At 37.9% G+C, this 24,602-nt stretch overlaps 1 protein-coding gene across 1 annotated transcript; it reads left to right on the top strand.

Annotated features, from left to right (window-relative positions):
* Window positions 1-5,981: 5,981 nt before the first annotated feature.
* On the top strand, window positions 5,982-12,148 carry PDCD10 (programmed cell death 10). Its single transcript, XM_009697787.1, has 7 exons — window positions 5,982-6,204; window positions 6,851-6,904; window positions 8,261-8,378; window positions 9,035-9,161; window positions 9,478-9,556; window positions 9,866-9,948; window positions 11,670-12,148. Exons 1-7 carry the CDS (start codon window positions 6,109-6,111, stop codon window positions 11,749-11,751), a joined length of 639 nt encoding a protein of 212 aa, XP_009696089.1. The 5' UTR covers window positions 5,982-6,108; the 3' UTR covers window positions 11,752-12,148.
* The last annotated feature ends 12,454 nt before the right edge of the window (window positions 12,149-24,602 follow it).

The following is a 24,602-nucleotide window of genomic DNA, read 5'->3' as shown; positions in this document are numbered from 1 at the left end:
CCGGGCCTGGGAAGCGTAGGCCCGGATGTGTATTATTTTTAGCTCGTCCTAACGCCGGAGCGGAGCGCTGTCAGGTGGCTGCGGTGAACGCCAGCAGCCCGGTCAGTGCCTCGTCAGGTGCGGGAGGGAAAAAGGCATCTTGGCTCCTTCTCCGGCCGCCCCGCTCCGCAGCGGAAAGCAAAAGTGCTGGGCAGGGAGAGCAGATACCCTGGGCTGTGCTCCTCTTAGAAACCAAACGGTCTGGGGAGATGTTCAATGCTGGGGTGTCCCATTAAGTTGCTCACTGAACTGGTGAGTTTGGTTCCTTTTCTGTAGCTTACACATGCTGAGGCACAGGTAGATGGCTGAAACTTTGGGCCAGGTTTGTGCTGTTCCTGTTATCAGAGGAATTAATTGCTCTCTGGTATTTGTTTACTTGTTGAAATGTATTTGTATGCTTGAAACTGTGTCTTCCCTGTTAGTGTTTGATAGAGCAATAGCTTTACTTTTGCATTCCCAAAGAGGAAAAAAAGAAAGAGAAACAGGGATATGGTGGTGTGATTATATATGCTAAGAGCCATGACCTGTTTCAGTTATATTCTCCAATAACTTTAACATTGCTAACTAGTGAAATTGGGGCACAGTCCAGCAGGCTACAGTTTCTCATGTGGTAGGCAGACACAAAACCCGGGTGTATTAGGACAGACTAAATCACTTCCATTTTGAAGTTCAGCATTGCAAAAGACCACGAACTAATTGTAAGCCTGACTTCAGGCTAGGCTTGGATTTTGTTTTTAAGTTGATACGATTCTAAAAATAGGCATCTTGTGTTTATTGCAAGTTCGTGTGATTTCTGCATTAGTCATACAAATTGCTCTCACAATAATAAAATGCATAAGCAGTTATGCTTTGTTAGAGTGAACTCAACTGTAAGTGTCTATTATACGTGTATGGCGATGTTTGAAAACTGCATATCTCTATTCTAATGAGAGGCATTTAAAGATACTTTTAAAACTTCAGTGACATACCTTTTATTAACTCTTCAGTGAAACTGATGGGTGTAACAGTTAGTAGAATATGGAATTAGTGCAGTAGAGTACTTTTTTTGAGTTTCTTGTTATCTTTACAGATTTTAAAATACAGAGATTATTATTGTAACTGTTGATCTGTATGCCAGTTCCAATGAATTCAACCATACTGTCATGAAGACACTCCAATTTCAAAAAGAAGGAAAGTAGTTCTGTATCTGAAGCACAAAGCATTTAAGCTTTGTACCATATAGTCTAAGTTATATAGTGGGTAGTTATTGTAATCTATAATTGAAATACAGTGCTAGGAAGGGCCCTACCATCTGACAAGGAAAATGAGTGTGTTTTTTTGATTTCTTTTAAGTGACCACTAATAAGGGAAACAGTTACCAAGCTATGTGTGGGGTATGCATATAGTTAAAAGAGTATACTCTGCAATTTTTTTCTTCTATAAAATTTGCAACTGTAATTAGTAAATTACCTAAACTCCCTCCTCCCATGCACATTGGTCTTACAAATAGGAACCAAGCTCTTTGTCTCTGAATTCAGGATAGAATTCATGCTGCTATTTCCCTTCCCATGCTCTTTCTTCCTGAAGTTAAATTAGGTTTTCTGATAGCTGGGGGGTCTCAGGTCAGGTTAAAGGTAAAACCTCTTCTTGAATCCTCACTGCAAAAAGTGGAGCCAAAGTTCTTGGCAGTAAGGATAGCCTTTTCTAGCAGGAAGAGAGCTGTAATTTTTGCCAGAAGCCAACCATTGAAATAATCATTCTGGTAGATCGTTGCCTCGGGCCTTGTTTCTCTTCAGTGCTTTTCTAAAAAGGGGTATTAATGTCTGGGTGCTTAAAGTTTTCCAGATCTAAGGTAGATGGAGCCTGGAGAAGGGAATAGAGACAGCATCAGTGCATAGGTAGATCTGCTGATGACATAACTGAAGATTGAAATCGTGCCAGTTAATGTTTCTGTTGTTTTCTGTTTTAAAGCTCTTTGGAAGTTGTGATCATGAGACTCTGCTCTCTTCTCTTGAGATGCTCTTTCAAAAGATAGTGTTAAACAAACACCTTTCTTTCATGGAGACCTTGCTTGTTTTCACGCTGGCCAATGAGCAGATGTGGGTTTGGGTGAGATTACTGCACTCCAGTTATATTGTGATGGTTATATTCTTATTAAGTAGCTCTTCAGTTCTGCTACTTGATTTTAGTGCATGACCAAAAGTCTGTCAGTAAATGACACAGACTAGAGAAACCTAATTATCAACTTAGATACTGATAACAGTAGTTGTACATTTTGGGAAGTGTGGTAGATTTTGCCATTTACACTTTTAGGCTCATGGGAAGCTTATCTTAATGTAGGTGGCTGTTTTTTTGTGATAAAGTTCAGTTGAATGATTTTTGGGAGACCTTACCGCCGTCTACAACTACCTGAAAGGAGGTTGGAGCGAGGTGAGGGTTGGTCTCTTCTCCCTGGTAACTAGCAATAGGACAAGAGGAAACAGTCTCAAGTTGTGCCAGGGGAGGTTCAGGTTGGATATTAGGAAGAACTTTTTCACTGTAAGAGTCGTTAGGCATTGGAACGGGCTCCCCAGGGAGGTGGTGGAGTCGCCATCCCTGGAGGCGGTCAAAAAACGTTTAGATGTGGTGCTTCGAGACATGGTTTAGTGGGCACGGTGGTGTTGGGTAGAAGGTTGGACTTGATGATCTCTGAGGTCGCTTCAACCATAATGATTCTGTGATTCTATGAAAATGTGATTGGATGGATGTGGGGGAATAGGTCTGTCAAAGAATCCTTCCAAATTTGTTCCTCATCTAAAATGTACCAGTTCTATCAGTGTTTGCTGAATAGCTGGGATAATATTTTAGTGCTGGAACTTAAAGGTTAGAATGTAAGATTTATACTGACAGTGAAAGTATACATTCCATGTTAGTACCTCTCTTGGAATATAGCTTGATGTGTTCGATGGTTTAAGACTGAGCAGCCGGGATTGTATTAATTGGCATCTTATCATAGTTTTCAAATTTAGATTCTCTTTAAATTCCATATATCATGCTATATGTTCTCACCAGTGGTTGATTTCATCTGATTTAGCATGAAGCATGATTCTAGTTGTACATATACAGATTTGAATCTATGGGATCACTGTAACAAAAAAAAAATCAGGCTTGCATGCAGATTAATATTTGGCAGTATCCTACTATCTTCTCCCTGTCTTCCCCTCAGACCCATTAACAACTTTGCCAGCAGAGTAGCAGCTTTTTTGCATCTTAAAGCAATTTGCCAGGATTTTCTGAACAATATGACTACCTTGTGCTGTTCTAATAGATCACCTTCTCATGGAATCTTATTCCATCTTTTTTTGAGAATGTAAAAAACTAATTATCAGATGAAACTAGGGAAAACTCGTCTCAAATAAAAGACTTTTTTGATATTGTAGTGAACTGAAGTTAAGCTTTTAGAAGACAGTGTTGTCATAAATCTTGGCAGTTATGCAGATGACTGCTTTTGATCACATACCAAAAGAAATACTGAAAGCTCCTAGTTGCGGCGTGATAATGTGCATTAAACTTTGGCTTTAGTCAGGCCATTTTGAAGTCTAGTGGACTTTGTAATAAGTGATCTAAATAATAGAACAGAAACTTCAGTTTTCATGGTGATTTGGTCTGTAGTCAGGATTGAGACCATCAGAGATATTTGTATGTGTTTTAGTGGTGCTATGGCAAACTATCTTTCTGTAATGCAAGTAAATGTGGGGTTTTTTTGTGAAGATGTTCATCCCTGCTATTTAACACTAGCAAAGACTGCAGTAATAGGTTTTCATCATCATAAAAATCCATCATTTCAGTTAGTATTTCCTTTTCTTTGTGGATACTGCTAACCCATAAAACCAAAGTAATTGTATCTAAAAACAAAGTAATTGTATCTAATAGATATTTTGTCCTTTTTTGCCCTTCTTCCTATGATCAAAAATCTTTTGGGTAGACTAGAACAATGTTCAATGACCTGATTTAACTGTTTTAAAAACTTATGCTGTTGATAATACAGTACTCTAGATAAAAACTTGCAGTAAACTAATCTGTGAATGCTGTCTTCAGTGGTGCTTTAGTGTAGTATCTTGCATGAGTATGGGGTTTTTTTACTGAACTTCCAGAAACACAGAATTAAACAGCAAAACAAACAGCTCTCCATCCACTCTGCCCCTTAGTGTCTTTAGCGCAGGGAATATGCATGTATAATAAATGAGACAGCTTGTACTTGCCCTTGTGAGCAAAAACTTGTTCAGACAAGTTCCCTTCTCTGCCCTGAGTAGACCTGGCATGAATTTATGTAACTCTGAAACAAGTTCTTTAAAGAACTTTTGGGGGAAAGGTAGGTGATAAAAATGTAAGAGTCCTGATTTTTGCAATTCCATCTGTGTGGACATGTCTCATCTATACAGATCCCTTGGTAATCCTATTCTGTGGCTACAGGAATCTGCTCACGTATGTCATGTTGAAGGGTTGGAACAGTAAGAGAAACAAAGATGAGATTTTGCAATAAGTAGTCCATGTCAGAAGACTTGTAGAAAGAGCTGTTGCTTGTTACTATAGTCATGTTTAATTTTTCTTCAAATCATGGCTTTAACTGTTGGCTGTTTCTGTAGTGTGACCAGTTCTTCACTTGTTTTTTTGCTTTCGGGTATATTCATACTGCCTAATCACATGCTCAGATGAGACATGCATGATATTTGTAGGCATCCAGGTTCTTATCTGTGCTTACTGTAATCAATAACAAATTTCACTTGTGTAATTATAGCTAAACTACGATATATACCTGCCTGGGCAAAAAAGAGTATCTGTTTTTCTATTTAAACAGCCTGAAGATTTTTAGCTAGTACAGAGCATAATGAATAATATAGCTTGAATTGTCTTGGCATTTTTTAACCTGTTTAAACTATTGGGAAGTGATATTGATTACTGCAGTAGCTTCTGCTGTTTCTTGAAAATTTCACTTTTTCACTTCTTACTAAAATATCAATAAAATCAGTACACAAACATACAAATACCTGATATCTAAAGCTTGTTAGGAGGAAAAAACTTCCTTTAGTGCATTAAATACTCCAAAGAAATCTAAAAATTAAAACTGTTAATCTCTTTCTGTGTATCTTTATTCCTAACTTGGACTTTAGGTTTTTAAACTCAATTGTGTTATATAAAATACTTCAAAAGAATCTTATAAACAGAAAATACAGCTGACTGTAACAAGGATTTCTTATGAACTGTAGGGTGACCTTTTTTCTTTTCCACTTAATTTCTGGGTCTGAGCAATGGTTGCTCCATGTTGGATATGATGAGCTGGACTGGGTGGAGGACTTCCAAAACCTAGGTTCAGTTACTGGAACAATAATTTTCCATTGAGTTAACAGAGCTGTTGACACACCCTCAGTGGAAACACGACTTAAGACTTTTGCTTATATAAGGCCAAAGATGTAGTGTTCAGAATAAAAATGGGTAGAAAGTAGGCACTGATACCCAGCAGAATCACCGTTTGATGTGTATGCAAAAATATTGAGTATTTATAGGTAGTCTTAATGTTAATTGTCAGAATGCATCTGTATGGGGTTTGGGTTTATAGCATGTAATGCTTTTCAAGCTTTTTCTGTCACTTGTCAGGAATCTTACGCCGCTGCTTATGAGCGGTGCCAACACTTTTGTAATACGTATCAAATAAAATCACTTCTTTCAAGTTTTTATGGAATTAATTTTCCTGAAGTAAAACATTTTTAGTAGTACCTTACTCCTTAAAATAGCTTTTCACTTAATAGATCTCAATTAGGGTTTTGAAGTTACATGAAGTAGTCATTCCATATTTATTCAACTGGTGTCATAAGTAATTCTTAGTTTCTAGGCAGTAACAAACTAATGTTGTTCTGTGCCTTTTAATTTTTAGAACCTGTCAGTCATGAGTATTCATAATTGTGTGTGTTTTTCTTTCTTGCACAACCTAAGGACGATATATTTTTTCAAGTTCTTCAAGTATTCTTGCACAACGAGGGAAAAGAAGAAACATTCCAGTGAATGAGGAGTTTTTTGCTTCTATAGTGTTTTCCTTGAGAAGTGGGTCTTTGAATGAGGATGACAATGGAAGAGATGAAGAATGAAGCAGAGACCACTTCTATGGTTTCCATGCCTCTCTATGCTGTTATGTACCCTGTCTTTAATGAGGTAAGCTACAGTTTGCTTTAGAATGTAATAATCCCCTTTACATTGGGAAATATGATTATAGTAACAGGTTGCTCGTCTTGATTGGGAAAGCTTTGTGTCTAACACCATCTTCTTTCTATGTTCTGTTTTACCCTTCTTTCCGTGAATACAATTCCATGCTCATTAAAGATTGCTAGTTGTCTTGGCCTTGATCTTTTTTCTTACCTTTAACAAAGGATTTTCACAAAAATGCTAGATCTGGCTTTCCATGGAAGGAAGTAACATACAGTTGAACATGTACCTGTGAACAGCTTGATACATTTTAATTTTACTGCAAATGTTTATAATTTAATAGGATATTTGATTTTCTGTGAGCATCAGAGATTGTCAAGATGTTCTCAAAAGCCTCTGTCAGACTTCTGCTGTATGCTGGATAAATGCAAAATACGTCCATAGTGACATGCTTGATTTTTATGTTTTTATTTTGGGGGGAAGTCTTTCCTTTGGAATTAAACTTTATAGTATCTCTCCCTCAAATGAGACCAGTAATTTGCATACTTCTGTCAGTTCCCTTTTTCATTATCCTATATAAGGCAAGGCATGTGTACTTGACTTGTTTTGTTCTGATAACATTAGAATTGCTAATAATTCTAAACTTTTATTGCAGCTAGAAAGAGTAAATCTGTCTGCAGCTCAGACACTGAGAGCAGCTTTTATTAAGGTGAGAAGTAACTTGTATTGAAGAATGATTGTTTAAAAGGTGAACCATATATGATGAAGCTAAAAAGTCAGCTGTCTTTTTTCCTTGTGTCTTTGCGTTTGAAGACTACCTCCTTGATCCAGTAGTCTAAAAATAAAGTGGACAATTTCATGGACTGTAAGTTTGAGATGTCTGCAAATGTTATGAGTGGAAATCTGAAAGATACAAGCATACTGAGCGATTTTAAACAAACGGAATCTTGTCTTGTCCATGTAATACAAAAGCTTAAATGAGGAATCAGTCAGTGAAGGTAATAAGATAATAAACTTAGTCTAAATATGACAAGATTATGTAGAATAGATGCTCATGAGAAATAGTCATGTAGCAGACTTTGAAAATGGTTTACAAAATGAATGGCAATGGGATTTTTTGTGGATGAGGATAAGTCTAATGTTTGTATTTGCATTTAGCAGTAAATGGAAAAAAAGATTCTTCTAATTTTTCTGTTCTATTACTAAAGAATGAAAATACAGATATTCCTTTATACTGCTTTATTGAAGCGGTCATCTTTTGAAATTCTTTAATCAAAAATAATTGTAGACATGACAGATCTTAATGTGAGCTGTGCAACTAAGTAATACTTCCCTGTTTCTACACTTAAATCTAAGTGTACCCAGACAGTCTTAACTAGAGCTTAACTAGTACAAGTTAAATGTTTTACGAATGGTGGTGAGGAGCTAAGCTGAACACAAATAATGGAAAAACTGAGATATTGGGAGAAATGATAGTGCCATCAAAAAAAAAATGCACCCTCATTCTTATTCAACACAGCATGATTTTTTGATAGCAGCACAGGTAGTGTGAATACCTCCAATATTAGTCTAGCTTGGCTTTACTTAGATATGTCATCAATCAAGTTGGGTTTTTTTCTGAAAAAGCAATTCTAAGATGATGTTTGAGCATATGTGATTCAAGAGGCACATTTATAAAGTGCCACTTGGAAGATCGGGGAGTAGCATCTGTGTTTGAGTGAATTAAATCCCAATGGATACAATATCTTTGTCTCAAAGCTTAGTGTTTATGAAAATATAACAGAATATAGAATTTAATGAAAAACTTTCTTACTCAAATTGCAATGACTGGAAAGGCTTGTTGCAAAACTTGTTTATACAAAATCACTGATGTAATTTAAGAAAAAGGGATGTTGTGGTGGAGGAATGGCTTTCAATGTAATCTGCTAGTCTAAAGCCATTAGACTTTTAAAGTTTCTAGCAAACTCCTGCAGTATATGAAGCAAGTTACATGAAAATCTGCCTTTGTGCTTGCAATATTAAGGTCTTGCTATATTTAAGAATAAAAATTTTCTTTGCCGTACAGGCTGAAAAAGAAAATCCAGGTCTTACACAGGACATCATTATGAAAATTCTGGAGAAAAAAAGTGTGGATGTGAACTTCACAGAGTCTCTTCTGCGTATGGCGGCTGATGATGTAGAAGGTAATAGCTTATGTCTTATGTTGAATAAGTGTGTTTTTAATTACACGGTTAACTAGGAACATGCATTTCTCTGCCTATTTTCAGAAGAGGTTATTTGTTTCTTAGCAGGTTTTTTCAGCATGGTAGAAGAATATTTGTATTTTCTGAATACCTCTTTCAGAGAAGTGAAATCTCTAAAAACCATACTTGACTAATAAAGGAAAGAAAGAAAATGAACGTTTAGAACTATGTTTATGTGGGTGCATAGTTCACGTTTTGCACTGCTAACAACCAGAAAAAAGCATATATGGAGTATAGTAGTCACCTTCCTTTTCTCTGCTTCAAATTAAAAGCAGTAGTTGTACTGTCAGGGAAGGGGAGTATACAGTAGGCTTTAAGTTATTTTAATACTGCATTAGATTAGTGTAGTGTCTTCAGCGTCTCACTTCAAGATGGGCTCTTTTTCTAACTTGTAATAATAAAGATTATTGTTGCGCTGTTTCAATTGATGTGGAGTATATTCACTGCAGTTTTCTGGGCTGTTCAGTGCTATTTTTGTGCTGTTCACCTTCAAAGGTAACATGGCAATACTGATGCATTTTGTGAAGTAGTGTTTTTAGCCGTCACTAGAGACTTGAGGAAAAACTAATGGTATTTTTGAATGTTCTTCTTGTTAGAGTATATGATTGAAAGACCAGAACCAGAATTCCAAGATCTTAATGAAAAGGCACGAGCACTTAAACAGATTCTTAGTAAGATTCCTGATGAGATCAATGACAGAGTGAGGTTTCTTCAGACAATCAAGTAAGTACTGTATTATGTATTTTTCTGCACATTGAGGAGTCGAACTTTTTATTTAGGTCTGAATGTTAAAATGCTGTAGGAGATGCTACCAACACTGTTCCTATTGGAAAAGAGCCTGGTCCCCACTTATAGATGAGTGGATAGAGTTGAGGATTTTTAACGAGAGCCCCATGTTACCAGGCTGAACTTAACTTGCTGATTCCTAGTTTGAATTCCTGTGTCGGTGGTCTAGCTGTTTTGACTACTAGGAGACTGAATTCCAGCATTTAATATCCTTAAGCTATCCTAATTACGACTATTTTTTATTGCCAAATAGGGACATCGCAAGTGCAATAAAGGAACTTCTTGACACAGTAAATAATGTCTTCAAAAAATACCAATACCAGAACCGGCGGGTAGGTGCAATAACTGTTTTTATACAATATTTTTAGCAGTATAAGAGGAAGCACATCCTTTTGATCAGAGGATGAGTAGGAGGGCTAAACTGGTCAATGACATAATACTTTAACAACAGGATTGTTGAATGGTAGGTCTCATCAGTTTTGTGGAGGAAGGCGATTTCTTTGCATATCTTCAAAGAAAAAGTCAATTTCTATATCTAACATAATGTTAGCCAATTTTCTTATCAGTTTGACCTCGAGATTCTCACTGTACCCAACAATATGTGAACTAAGACTCTGCTCCTGGTGTTTTTGTTTTCTTAGGCACTTGAACACCAAAAGAAAGAGTTTGTAAAATACTCCAAAAGTTTCAGTGATACTCTGAAAACCTATTTTAAAGATGGAAAGTAAGTATGATTTTGTACTAACATTCTGCATAACAAAAGGCCCTGTTGACTGACAGGGGAAAATAGGAGAAGCTTTGGGGCATAAGCTACCTTCTTCAGGACTTGCCTAACTTTTTTTTTCTTCACCTGTGTCCTCAAACCACAATGGCTGCTTTAAAATACTTTTATTCCTTTTGTAATGGCTTTGAGGAAAGGCAAGCTTGTTAAATGTACTACCATACAACACCCATGTGCGGTATCAGCTTTGAACTTGAATATGTGAAGTTGAATTTCATGGCCCTGTGATTTTTCTCAGCATATATACAAGGACAAAAAATTTAGGAATGCTTTATTGAAAATAATTACATATTTGAAATATCATTTGCAAACACTAAACATCTGTGCAGTGTTTTCTTTGATTTACATTTTTATTGTCCTTCCTTTATAGCTCCTTATAGCGCTTCACAGTATTTGAAACTACTCAGCTGATTGGTCTTTTTGTATGTGAATATTTTAGCCTTCAAACTGAGGCTTTTCTGAGGCCTTCACCTTGGGTTTTGAAGTCACTGTTTCTGTATATTTCACTGTAGTGACTGTTTCAGATGACGAGTGTGTCCCCATCAGGTTTTGACCCTGCAAAAGTGTTCTGTGTGCTGCTGTCCTAAAGATGAGAACTAACTTCCATGTCTGGTCTTTTTGAGCTTGGCAAAGACTAAGAGCACCCAGGGCGATGGTGCATTACTAAATGAGAGAGAAGTCTTGAGACCAGCTGTGAATACTACCTTGCTCTTATAGAAGCATTTCTTTTTTTTATCCTTTAATTGAAATTGGGGCTAAATTTGGTTATGGTACCAAAATGAGAAATTTAGACCTTGGTAGCTTTATGATTACTGAACAGATCTATAGATAAGTTTTCACATGAACTAGGTCTAAACAGTCTCAATTGATTAGAAAACCATTTGACTGAAAAAATGGGGAAAGCGTTGGATGTGTTGTGCATGCACCCCAACCATACTGAAAGAGACCAGCTTTGTTTAGCCCTGTGTGAAGTGAATGCTGTGCTGTATATTGTGGGCATAAGCTTCAAGTGTGTTAGGTATTATCAGTATTGCAGGAAATTCCAGGTGAGGCTTGTATTTCGTATGCTTATGGAATCAGAAGTAATTTAAATCTGTCTGAACTGCATGTTGAGTAAGATACCCTCCTCCCACCAGAAGGTAACAGCACTAAACAAAATAGTCATGCTTACAGATGTCATTACTGAGCTGAAAAACTCAGTGACCCCGCACCTCTTTCTTAACAAAAAGATAACCAAAATAAGTATGTTGCTTCCATATGCGTGCATGCTTGGTCTTTCTTGGAAAGAGCTGGAAATGCTGAAATTACTAGGGGATGAAGTGTTCAGCTTTGAAAACAAATGTTTTAATGATCATCTGCTCTATTCTTTTTCTTAGTTCGCTAAAACCCCAGAATTAAGTGATTGAAATCTCAATGATGATTGAGAGCTAAAGTCTTTAAGTTCCTGCTAATAAACATAGTCTTTCTAGGATTAGCTATGCAAATAAGTCTTACCTGTTTGCCAGCAGTAAGCTTCAGGTAGATCACGATATGATAAACCATCAATATACTTCCAGCTTGCAGAGCCTAGATGCCAGTATATTTAGTTGCCTAAACTTAATGCTGTATCTATTGAATGGCATGTTTCTAAAAATGTCTGAAGCAACATCATTTTCTTTTAACAGGGCAATAAATGTGTTCATAAGTGCCAACCGACTAATTCATCAAACCAACTTGATACTCCAGACCTTCAAAACTGTGGCCTGAAAACTGTATATGTGGAGAGTTGTACTTTTCAATGGTGGATAGGGTACCTTTATATGTAAATTTTAAAGTTTTGACTGTATAAATTATCAGCCCCTCTTGAGGGGCCTAATGCAGGATTTTGAATGGGATTATTGCCATCTTACACCATATTTTTGTAAAACATTGTAGCTTAATCATAATCTCACAATGAAGATTTTGCATCACTTTTTGCTATTATCATTCTTTTCAGAATTATAAGCCAAAAGAATTTACGCCTTAATGTGTCATTATGTAACATTCCTTAAGAATTGTAAATATTTGGTGTTCTGTTTCTGACATTTTAACTTGAAAGCGGAAAACTGCAAGATTATGTATTTAACAATATTGGTGGCAAATATTCAATAAATAGTTTACATCTGTTAGACTGTCTTTTTGTATGTGAACGAAAATGCATAACTCCTCTTTCTAGAGCTGCAGAACATTCATTAAATGGAAATATTAAAATTATGTGGGTGCTTAAAGCTACTGGCAGTTCAAGTTGATATAAAGTGAGGGTTTTTCCTTAAAACTGAGATTTTTGGCTGTGATCTGATACTAGACCAGCATACCAGAATAATTCTATTAAAATGCCTTTGACAAAATAATAAAGAACCCCAGAAGTGAGATGTGCTTTTGTTTTTGATAGAAACGAAATCTCACTTCTTAATCTTCTGTTGGTGGTAAGTTAACAGGTTTCTACTCCTAGACTATTCCAAGGTTTTGAGCAGAGGATTACTTTAAATATATGCAGCTGAATATGCAGCAAAGGGTGAATTTAAAATATTAAGATAACTGGGTTTTATATTGGTACCTTTTTGGGAGGGAGGAGGAGAGAAGATAGAACTCTTCTAGCTAGCACTAGTGATGTCTATACTATGCATGCCATAAGGCAACTGTTTTTTTCAGGGATTGAAATCATGTGAGACCTCGATTTGACAAAACTTTCCTGTGTAGATGGTTAAGAACTGCGGATGGACAGATATAAATTTTGCTATTGTGATTTCATGGTAGCATTTCACAAGCTCTAATGAGTATCTTGCATGCCCCTCTGAAGTGCACCTTGAGTTTATTTTGAAATAGAATCTTTATAGAATACAGCTCTGAAAGTTTTCAAAATATTTATGTGGCCATAACAACTACTAACTTTAGGGAAGAATGTGAAGTAGTTTATAAAGCTGCATAAGCTGTTGCAAGAGGATCACTTCAGCCTGAAAGAGCACAGTTGCTACAGAACTGTTCCTTGTTCAGGTATAAATGATGAAGGAAAGGTACTTGCAGGCTTTTCTTGCATGCTGACCTGGTGCTGTATTGCTCATTTGGGGCAAGTGCCTTATCCAGAGTACAACAGCTGGGTCTTTGAATTTGGTTATCTGCTTAAATGATCGCAAAGGGGAAAAGGCTATCTGCAGCCCTCTAAACTAGCACTGGATGTTCTGCTGTATATCTGTGCGTGGAAATGTTTCCTTCATGAAAGCACTGACTGTAGTGAAATAGAACAATGTGAAGGAGAGTATTATGTAAAAATGAGTTCTTGGGAATGTATGTCGTGAATTTCTTGGTTATGTGAAGCTATAAACAGGATGTGGTCCTTAAACCTTGCTGTTCGGCCTGTTGTCTGTTTTGATGGTGTTTTGTGTTTACTAGCAAATTGAGCTTAGTAACATGACAGGGGTGCATATACAATTTATAGTTAAAACTGTTTGTTGTTTATTAAAGCTTGGCATGCTATAAACTCACTTCTTGGGAAGTGGTAGAAGAGAAACAATATTAAAAGCTACTAAGGAGGCAATCTTGACCAAGTTACAAGTAATATTTAATTTGCATCTTTGAATTTTGTAGGTAAAAAGATTGAGTAGTCTTCCTTGCAGATGATGTTATCTTAAATTTTAGCACTGAAGGACTTAATGAAAACTAATTAGTCAGAAGAAAAGGAAAGGAAAAGCACCCAGAGTTTCTGATGCTTCATTTGTCTTGAAAAGAGTGCTTGGTACTGGGGAGACTGCACCAGTGGCTGTAAGGAGAGACATGAAAACTGGGGTGACACTTTGTGACTTGGACTTAATTCCAATAAAATTCTGAGGTTCTTCTGTTTTCTTAGATTGAGAGGGACAGTAGCTAGTGTTGGCAATCATTGGTTGAATGATACCATGTTTATGTCTGCGGATGTAGTAAAAAACGAAAAAGTGTATGACTTGGGTGCCAAACGAGATGCTGTGTTATGTCCTGCTAATTGATTCCTTGAAGTTAAAATCAAAGAGGGTATCAAGAAATGAACTGTTCTTATTCATCAGTTCTTCCCAAAACCTTTATTGGGTAAAAGGTACCAAGTATAGGGCTAAGCTTCAGGTAGTCTGGCCAATATGTTTTGTTTTATTTGCAACTTTGTTGTGATCTCTTTTGTTACCTTTAAAAGTAATGGAAAACTATTCATTGTAATCAAGGTCTGGTAATGGGAAAACTTGAAAACTGATGTGTTGAGGTCACACTATTGTGTGCCGTGAATCCATATCTAGTGGTCTTACAAGCTTTATTTTCCGCAGAGTATGAGCTGGGGCATATGTCTGTCAACTTTTATTGTGGTTTTGCACTTTATTATCAAGTTACCTGAGTAGCTAAAGATGAGTTTCTCTTAAGGATTTCTAATACAGCAGTTAGTGTTGCGAAATGGTATTAGAAAATTTCTGCTGTGAATGTGGGTTATAATTGATATAATAATGTTAACATACAGAAAACCAATCTAATAAACAAAATAAAACTTTGTATATTTGTTAACGAAGCAAAGAAATGTCCTAATCACTTGTTTTGATCTTTCTCAGCATATAAAGAAATGAAGAGAAGCTTAGATTGACTTATTTCTGGTTAGAAGCTTCTTGTTTTAATACTGACAAACTTTTGTTTAAAAGTCTGTAAGATGTACGAGGTGCCCAGCTTAATATAAACTGTATTTTGAGTTGATGTAAAGTGGTAAGTATGAAATTTCACAGTGCTTTGGTGTCAGAACTTCCATTTATCCAGACACTGAGATAGTATCAGTCTTGATAAAGCATTATCTTTTCACGTGATCTTACCTAGATTACCACTGAAGTCTTCCTTTTTAATGATCTTTGACTGTGTGTCAGGGAAAGACGTCTTGTTTGTTCTACAGGTGTTATCTGATCTCTATTTTACAAAGAGACCGTGTATGCTTTGCTGAATTGGGTGGGGAACGAAAAGAAGGTTACCTAGACAAGCTTGCCACAAATCTAATTTTTAGATTATTCCGTTATGAAAGGGAGATAAAAATAAATGTAACTTAATGTGTGCAATACTAATAACTGGATTTGGCAGGGCAGTGATTATCCATTACCTTTGGAGTAGACACTGACTGTTCTGCTTGAGAATATTGCTTTGCCATGCTCAGCCTGGCTCATCTTCCCGCAGGACTACCGGTGCCTTCTGGAAAAGGTACTGCAGGCAGTCTCTGCTTGTGAGGTATGGGAATGCTTCTGGCTTTGCATCATGATTCAGTGCAGTTGTCCACTTTGTCATTTTTCACTCCATTCTTGATTTTCCTCATACTCTTCTGGGCAGATGCTGCTTTCAAAAGAGACTGGTAGGAAACGTGCTTCAGGAAGAGAACTGCTTCCTACCAGCAAACTCAGTGCTGAGAATCAGGACTGAAGAGACGTCCCTGGGTCATCCAGCTTGGCTTCCTGTTGCAGAAGTTAAAAAGTACCGTATAATGTTGGTCATAAATCTGTCCAGTTCTGTTTTAAAGCCAGCTTCTTTGTCCTCATTCATCTTGTTAGATGTCATTTTAAGACAGTCTGCAAGAAAGAAAAATTTAAAATATTGAAGTTTAATATGCTTCATAAATTTATGATGAAGAATTCACTAAAGTTGTCCACAGCCAATTGTTCTTTTTCCCTCTTTTTCACTTAGTATTGGGATTAATTGCATACCATCTTGGACTTAATTGCCTAAAGATACACAATCCCAAGTTTTTGGTCCTCTCTAAAAACAGCAGAGGCATTAGGCAATGCTAAATTTTCTCCTTCAAGGCTGAGACAAAACAATTTGTCCTCGTGCTTGTAATGCAAGCTTGGATTTTGCAACAAAAGTCACTGGCGATGGTGCCTCCAAGGCAGAAGAGGAGGGTTTGGCTTGTCTAGAGATTTCTGTGGAGGTGCTGTCCGTTAGCTTCTCTGTCCCTATCTCCCCTCACAGCTTGGTTATGATTTTGTAGACATAGCACTTGATTTCTGAGACTGCAGAATGCTTCTGACTGGGTAGAACGTGCAGGAATTGTTTGCTGGATGACATAAGCATCTTCTCCACGGCTTCTTATTTTGCACCTTGTCCTCCTTCCCCCGGACACAGCTGCTGTATCAGCTCAGGAAGCAGGAGAGGGATGCTGCCGGGTCTGTCGGCAGCACGTTGGTGTGCCAAGGACTTGGGTAGTGTGGGGGAGAAAAGCTCTTCACTAGGCATTTACACCAGGATTGAGTCCTAGGTGATCGTGTGTGATTCTTGTCTCTTATTTAGCACATATTGCATGTCATCTGCATAATTGTTTTTGCAAGATCTATGCGAGTATTTTTTTAATGCCTGTTGTAAGGATGAGGAGTGCAGCTCAGCAGCATTTGAGGTGCAAGACTTGTTTGTGCTTGCGTTGCACTCATCATAAAAAGCTTGGCCTGTGATAATGATACCTGGACGCTATCAGAGTATACGATTATGTGATAAAGGGTTTAATCTCGTCCCCTTTTCTGCCATCGTGCAGTGCTGCTTATCACAAGTCAAACAGTGTTAAGATCAGTATGGCTTTACCTGGCAGCATATGCCGTAAGAATTTGCAATTTAGGAGTCTATCGTTCCAGAAAGTGTGCATTGTTGGGCAAAGATTAGTTTGGTCAGAAGATTTCAGTTAAAAGTTTGTCTTTGGTTAGACTTCGCTTTTGCTATTCCTTTGGAATTTGTTTGTTGCTACTAAAGATTCAAAGGTGCTTCCTTTTTTAAGCAGTAACCGAAGGTGGCTGGGGAGGGAAGTTGAGTTGTTTTTGTTAGGGACTGTGATACTTGTGAGCACCAGGAGGAAGGGAAACAAAGACTAAGAGTTGTGAATGTTAAACTCTTCTCACCCTAGAGACAGAAGTGTTCTACCTACCAAGTGTATTCAGAAAAGAATTGTGGTTTAGTGCTGTAATTCCGTTATTGGTGACAAGGTAAGCAAAACAGATTTTCAATTGCTGATTTCTAATGCATGCTCAGATATGCTGTATAAATGTTTGAATTTGCATTTGGTATCACAGTCAAGGTGATACCTGATGGATATAATGATTTTAGAGAATATTTTGTAGTATTTCACTAAGCGAAAAAGTTTAAAACCCTGTATCTAAATTAGACATGTCTTTGACATTTTATTAATTCATAATTGTAACTACTAGACTTTTCACAGCAGGTAATTGCTTTCTCCCCCAAAGCTGCTTTAGTCTCCAAGGACAAGTGATGGGTGAAATACAAGCCTGAGTGCCTGAAGTTTTAAAATAAAGAGAATGAACTATCAGCTACAGGTATAATTCACTTAAATTCCCTTTTTTTGCTGCTGGGTATCTAATCTCCGATACAACCACAGTCAAAAAAGCTGTGGAAGAATTTGAAAGGAGCCTGAGTTTCAACCTTTAAGAAAATGCAGGACACTTTCATGGTAAGTGAATTTTCTAATTAAAATGTTAATTGGAAGGACTCTGCCTTGCTTATTAAGGGAAATGTGGTAACCATTTTTCACTGCTGTTTGCATAGCCATGTGGTATTAATAATTTTGTGTGGTTTTCTACATCTGCTTAATGAGTGACAAACAGAATTTTCTTAAGTTGTTTGGAACAGGAGATCAGAAATTCCTATCAAGCATGTAATGCAGTAAAGATAATAAATATTGCCTATGAAGGTTAAGAAGCAAAACTCAGTCCCAGCTGTAAGCTTCCTCTGAGTCTAGACAGTATCTGTGATAGCGATATCTGAGTAAAATTCCCATGCATGTGATGCTACCGTAGTAGACAAATTGTGATCGGTTAACTCTGCACGAGTATTTAGGGAGCTGTGCTACTGGTTGGAGTCTTGTCAAACTCAAATTTAATGTGAGTTTCTCTGAAGCCTTGCAAAGAGCCTTTGTTGCTGAAGGTAATGGGAGAAAAAACATCCTATTTCTATTCAATAAGAATTATAAAGTTCAAGGGGCGAAGGAAAACATAATTGAAGCTGAGTTTTACCTGCATTTTTTTACATGATTTTAAATATAAAAACCAAAGCAAACAATAAACAGTAAACCTTTGTTGCTGAAGGTAATGGGAGAAAAAACATCCTATTTCTATTCAATAAGAATTATAAAGTTTAAGGGGCGAAGGAAAACATAATCGAAGCTGAGTTTTACCTGCATTTTTTACATGACTTTAAATATAAAAACCAAAGCAAACAATGAACAGTAAAGCCTTGTGCAAGTCAATATTTTCTATCAGAAATACCTGAATGAGAACTGAGCTGTTCTTTTCAAAAAGAAAACAAATGTCTGCACTACCAAGACATAAAAGCTAAGTATGGTTTTTTGCTTCCAGCATAAGGAGACCCTTTTATCATGAAATACAAGCCATAACAACTGCTGACGATGCCAAAGTAAGTGAAGTTCAACCTGTTGACCTCTCTCTATCTTGAGCTTTTTCTCATGAACAGGCAATAATGCTTCTGTAATTCTCTGCCAATATAAGGAAGCAGCTTGCATTAGCAGAGTAATGCATAAGAAAAATACAGCTGAGGTGCAAAAAAACCTGTTGTAATCATGTCTGTTAGACACAAATTAAACAGCAAGGCTGATGCACTGGAATAATTAGAGATCTGACGTGTCGTTTGGCCAGTTCTCATTTGCTGAGGTGTCAAGTGTGATGGGTAACCTTGTACCAGTGCTTCACCCGCAGGGATGCTGAGCCCAGCAGGACATGTGCGGTGTTCTTGTGCTGTCTTTACTGGGGGAGGAAACCAACAACCCCCCCAGTCTGAGCTGATGTTGCTTTGTTTACTCAATTCTTGAAACAGTCAATGAGCAGCTACCACATCTTCCCACGTTATGTATATCGCAATTCTAAAACCTAAGAAGAATCGGGTGCAAACCTTCCTGACTGTTTAATGATTTTGGTCCAAAATAATTCTTTGTTTCTACGGATCGCAAATTTGTCTCTCGGTATAGCTCTTGGGTTTAGAGCAAGCTCCTGTGGTCTCTGGGTCTAGGGTTGAGGGCAGGTGGGCTAGAGAGTGTGCTTGGGTCCCTGCTCTGCCCGCAGCCGTTTGGTGCGAGGCAACAGCCTTAGCTCAGGGGCGTAACTTTCGGCACAGACTTTTTATTTGTTTCCAAGCTCTTCTGCTCCTATAGCCTTTGAGGCTGCTTAAAATGGATGGAGTTCATTTGTACAAGGTACACCTACACACTGCCATTTATTTTCGTAGCAGCAGTCATTGGGCTTCGTTTTGTGTGTTCAGATTGCAAGCTCCAATTTCTGTTCTCCAAGCTATTAGTCACTCTCCTTTGAGCCTAACTTCAGGAACAAGTGGAAAAGTTCATCATCAAAAATGCCTAAATTAAATAGATTTTTACTAGGGGAATGGTCTATCTGCAAACTACTGTTGCTCCTGTTCATCTCCACATTGTCTGTCTCTCTGAATTAAGTACCTGGAACTAAATTTTAGGAGTTGTCAGCTTTGTGGCTTCTCTGACTTCTTAAAAACTAGTTCAAAATGTGTACCTGCTGCTGCTTGCGTGCCTTGCAGGCAAAACTTCTCGTCACTTCTATATTTCCAGAAAGCTATTTGGAGGAGAGTAATGTGGTAGAAATGAATAAAAAATTAATAACTCAGCCTTTACATTTGTTTTCTTGACCTATGAAAACTATCCAAAGTTGAGTGTTAGTCTTGGGTTTTGTGGGGTATTTTTGGGAGGGTGGGGGCAGAGGGTCAGGGGATGATGGTTACAAATTAATTATACCTTTAAATAACGTCTAAAGATGTTTCCATCTGAGTTCATGAATGTGTGACTACTTATCACAGTGGAAGCCGGGTAAGATTTTTGGTTATATATACAGTATACACTTACTGGTTGGGATGATGTTTTTTCTCTTCTAATTGCCTTTTACTCTACTGTTGGCAGAGTCTACCTATACACATTGTAGACTACAGTGCATTAGCATAGTTTAATGCGTGGGGATTTTACATGGTTTGGGTGGTTATGTTTAGGATTAATTGCAAGACTGTCGCTTCGCTGAAATATCTCTCCTTCCCATAAAGCAAAGGAGTTGTAAAAGCTGCCACGTATCTCAGATTTTTTTTTTCTAGCTGAATTAGCAACAGAAACCAAAGGATAATTTTGTATGAATTTTATCCCTGAGCTATTAGTTCAAATAGCCAATATGCAATCTACATCTCTCACGGATGATACCTAACGTCCTCTGTCTTTCAGCCTCTGCAGTAAAAGGCTGCTTTTCTGCTGATACATCTTGGTGAGAGAACTCAGAGTTGGACAAAAGAATTCATACTATCGGGAAGGGAACTGGAAAACTAGAAAGACAATGTTTGAAACTGGAGAAGAGGAGGCTGAAGGGAGACCTGACCACTTTCTACAACGACCTGAAAGAGGAAGGTGTAGCCAGGTGGGGGTCGGCCTCTTCTCCCAGGCAACCTGTGACAGGACAAGAGGGCATGGTCTGAAACTGTGCCAGGAGAAGTTCAGGCTAGAAATGAGGAGGCATTTCTTCACAGGAAGGGTCGTTAGGCATTGGCATGGGCTGCCCAGGGAGGTGGTGGAGTCACCATCCCTGGAGGTCTTTAAAAAAAGTCTGGACGTGGCACTTAGTGCCATGGTCTGGTTGATGTGGGGGTGTTAGGGCAAAGGTTGGACTCGATGATCCCAGAGGTCTCTTCCAACCAAATTGATTCTGTGACTCTGTGAAATTCCATAATTAAGTATTAAAATAAAGATTGACATTTTACTTACAAAAACTGTGATACTGGAACATTATTCCTGGGAGCTGTCTTTGTCAGTGTTAAAAAATTTCCAGACATGGCAGAGTTGGAAGCCGGTTTCTGTAGGAAAGTGTTGATATGGAGGGAAATCTGCGCTGGCTGTAGCATGACTGTAACTCCTGCTATTGCTTCTTCACAACCTCGCAACAATTGTTTCCTAGCTTAAACATCATGTTGGTATGCCTGTAGTTAATGAAGCTATATCTTTGTTCTGCAAACATTATAGAACTGTATATCCAAAGTATATCAACTTTTTCCCAATATGTAGAACATCACTCAATAGGTAACTTTAAGCTGAGAAGGAAAATCAAATCCAGTATAATTTGCAGGTGCGGAGAGGATTCAGTTTCCTTTTTCCATGGATCACTGTTGTTAGAGGACCAGTTTGCGTATTGTGAAAAATCCCCCCTTTGTGCGGTACAGTATTCAATGCCCAAGTCAGAATTGCCATCAGTGTGGCACTTGAAAAATAAATATAAAACCCCTTTAATATCTCTTAGCCACCCACTGAATAACTAGTCCCCATTCTTAATTCTCAATGACAAAAATCAAATATCTTTTTCTTGTCACTGCCAGCAAATTTGTGGCACTGCAAGATTTATTTCCCATTTTAAATGAATGAAGTCAGATCTTATGTTGCACATGACGCAACTGGAGATATCTGTTGTGAATTGCCAGCCAGCATCCCTTCGACCTGGTGGGCAGCTTGAATTCAAACCTGTTCTGGCATCATAAAGTCATAGCTGGGACAGAGCCTGGAAGAACTGTGGGGCCATACATACCTAGTCTATACTGGACTTGTGCATGCATTTGTCTCATTTTTCTCGTATTTCTTGCTGTATGGCTGGCGTAAGTGGTCCCTTTTTCTTAAAAGCGGTGAATCAGTTGTTTTGTCTCTAGTTTCAGTGTGGTTTTGACACCGTGGCAAAGACTGGTGGAGAACAAGGGTGGCCTTGTCTCAAACGGTAGCTGTAGTTTCAGCGATCCTAACCTTTGTCTGACCTCGATCCACGTGCTTAATTTCTCCGAGCCTCAGTTCCCTGTTCATTATTTAAGGAGTACACACAATGGGGCCCTGATTTCAGCTACATTACTGTAATAATAATAAAATTTCCCAAGCATAAAGGAAAGATTTGCAAACCAATGAGTCTGTCACATTTTAGAGTGCTGCATAGTCCTTAGAATGAGAAACATTTTAATGTGAGCAAAGGCAAATCACTTGCAGTACAGGAACATTCAAAAACTAGATGGTATCCTCTAAATATTTTAGTAGTGAGGTAAAATAAATAAGTCAGTATCTTTCAGCTAAAGAGCTCAAATAATTTTCTGCATGGATTATATTGCCAGAAGAAAATCAGAGAAGCAAATACTGGGGGAGAGTAGCCATAATTTGTAGAAAATGGTTGTCTGGAAGGTGAAAATCTTTACTATCTCATGAAAATGTCTACTGCATGTTTTTTTCCCAGAGCAAGAAAATGCTAAGGTATCTTAAATTGCTCATTCCTCGGTGCAATACCTGCAGAGGTGCCAGGTGGAACTGATCTCTGGTTCCCTGCAGCTCTGTGCTGCTCTGTGGGCCGTGCAGTTATTTGGACATCTTGCAGGCACCTGTTGCTACTGCCCCTCTGCCCTTCCTCTCTTGGCTTCAAGCGATGGCATCAGTAAGTACCCTAACACACGTCCTCCTCCGAGACAACGCTGGCTGAGATGTCTGCTTTATTCTAGATGCAAGGCTTCTAGGGCTGCTGTACAATGTGCTACCTCCCTTTTGCCAGATGGAGAAATGGGAATCAAAAAAGGGATCTTACCCACCCTCCCTATATGGTTAAATAGGTTTTATTTATGTCATAGATACAATTTCTGAGCTTCATCTTTTATCTAAAGATCAAGAGCTTGAACAAAATGTCATCCTTAGCATCTTTTCTATTTTAAGAATACAGTGGGAGCTCTTAATCTTTATGAAAAATTATTCCTAGGGGTGTCTCTTTCAAACTTATTCCAGAAATACAACATTATTTATTGTATTGTAATACTGCGAGTTGTCAGTTCAGAGTGGGGTCTTGTTATGCTTCATTTTGTGCAGAGATACAAGACAAATTAGGGGTGAAAGAGCTTGGACTTCAAAACAGTGTGACTCATAGAATAGGAGAGGGCTTTGCCAAAGATCACTGGCATTATGTAAGTAGAAACTAGGTTTCTTTTGTCCAAACTATTGAATTATGTCACTGCTTTGTAGACCAACTTGCCTCTGTAAGGGGAAGAAGTCCTATTGTTTGATTTCAGTGGTAAAGACTGTTAGGACAGAATGTCACAGAAAAATCACACAAAAGTAATATAACTTGCAGTATCACACTTAATAAAAATGAAAAAAAAAAAAAATCCCTTGATGTAAGACGGTGCCGGTGGGGAACAGACTGAACTTTGACTTCAGGCCATAGTGTGATCATACGTTCTACCTCTTCCTTATCCTTGGCTAGCATTACATGTGGATGTCAGGGTGAAAACAGTGGAGAGCAGGACAAATTGGCTGTTAGAACAATATATCTAATCTTCTGCTTCAGAGGCTATTCGCAGGAGATGACAGCAATTCTGCTGTACATATTCATTTAAAAATTACATTTAAAAATTACATTTTGTAATTGAGCCAAGTTGACCAAAGGAGTATGGAATGGGAAAAGAGGAAAGTGAGAGGAAGATGGTGGTGTCAGAAGGGATAGAAGAAAATGTTTTTACATTAAGCACCCTTGCAGACTTGACTCTGAAGATGTTTTGGTACATTCTGTATGGTTAAATATGGGCTTACAACATGCCAAGCTGTTTGGGTTTGCCTAATCAAGGCTTAAATACTCTGTCTATTGAAAATAAAAAATGAAACTGTGGTGTGTATCTTGGGAAATCATTGCCCTAATACTTTCTTGATGTAGTATGCATGTAGTAACTAACGATTACTATTTTTTCTCATAGTAAAGAGTAATAACTTCTAAGCAGTCTGACCACCAGTAGACATGAAGATGACATTTTGAGAGTCCCATGCTGGAAAAGATGCAGATTTTTTTCATTTATCAGTGAGTCTAGGCAGATTGGTTACATCAGAACATCTCAGGGGTATATCTTGATTGAAGAACGATTGTGGTCAGCAGTGTGAGCGCCATGAGAAAGCATCCCATGATTATTCTCCTGAAAAGGCATAGATGAAGTATCCCCAACACTTTGAGTCAGGGAAGTATTTTATAATTACAATGGACACACCAAGATGACTTGGAAGAGTGCACGTGTGGTTCTGGCTACCTCTGTTCAGAAAGACTGCCTTGAATGGAAACGGGACTGGGGAAGTGCCATTAAGAAGATCAAGGGAATTAATTAATCATTTTGTGAAGAGAGATTAAGGGTTTGGCTTGTTCAAAATCTAATCAAAGTCAGAAGAGAGATTATGAATCTCTACTTAAATATTTGGGATAGATAGAATTGCTTCAGCTAGAAGCTGATATGATTATATGGTCAAATTATTATGACTGTATGATGACTACAGTTGTGTTAGCTCCTGAAAGTGAGGCTTCCTCCTTATTTGAGGAAGAAGTTGTGTGTTCTTCTGAACACCTTATAAGGAAAGAACCTGCATGGCCTTAAGGTGGAATTCGAGTTCTTGGAAGACATTGTGTAACTGAGTGGGAGAGTCTGGGGACAGGAAATTAGATAAAGTCTATAAATACCTGAGGCTTATCTATACCTAAGGGAAGAGGGTTAAAGGCTATTGAGTGACTGCTTTCCACACAAATATTTGCACTGTACCC

This window comes from Cariama cristata, unplaced genomic scaffold (genome assembly GCF_000690535.1).
Source record: "Cariama cristata isolate BGI_N322 unplaced genomic scaffold, ASM69053v1 scaffold12173, whole genome shotgun sequence".
Taxonomy (NCBI): Eukaryota; Metazoa; Chordata; class Aves; order Cariamiformes; family Cariamidae; genus Cariama; species Cariama cristata.
Note: the sequence above shows the minus strand (reverse complement) of the source record. Positions and strands in the feature narration are given on the sequence as shown.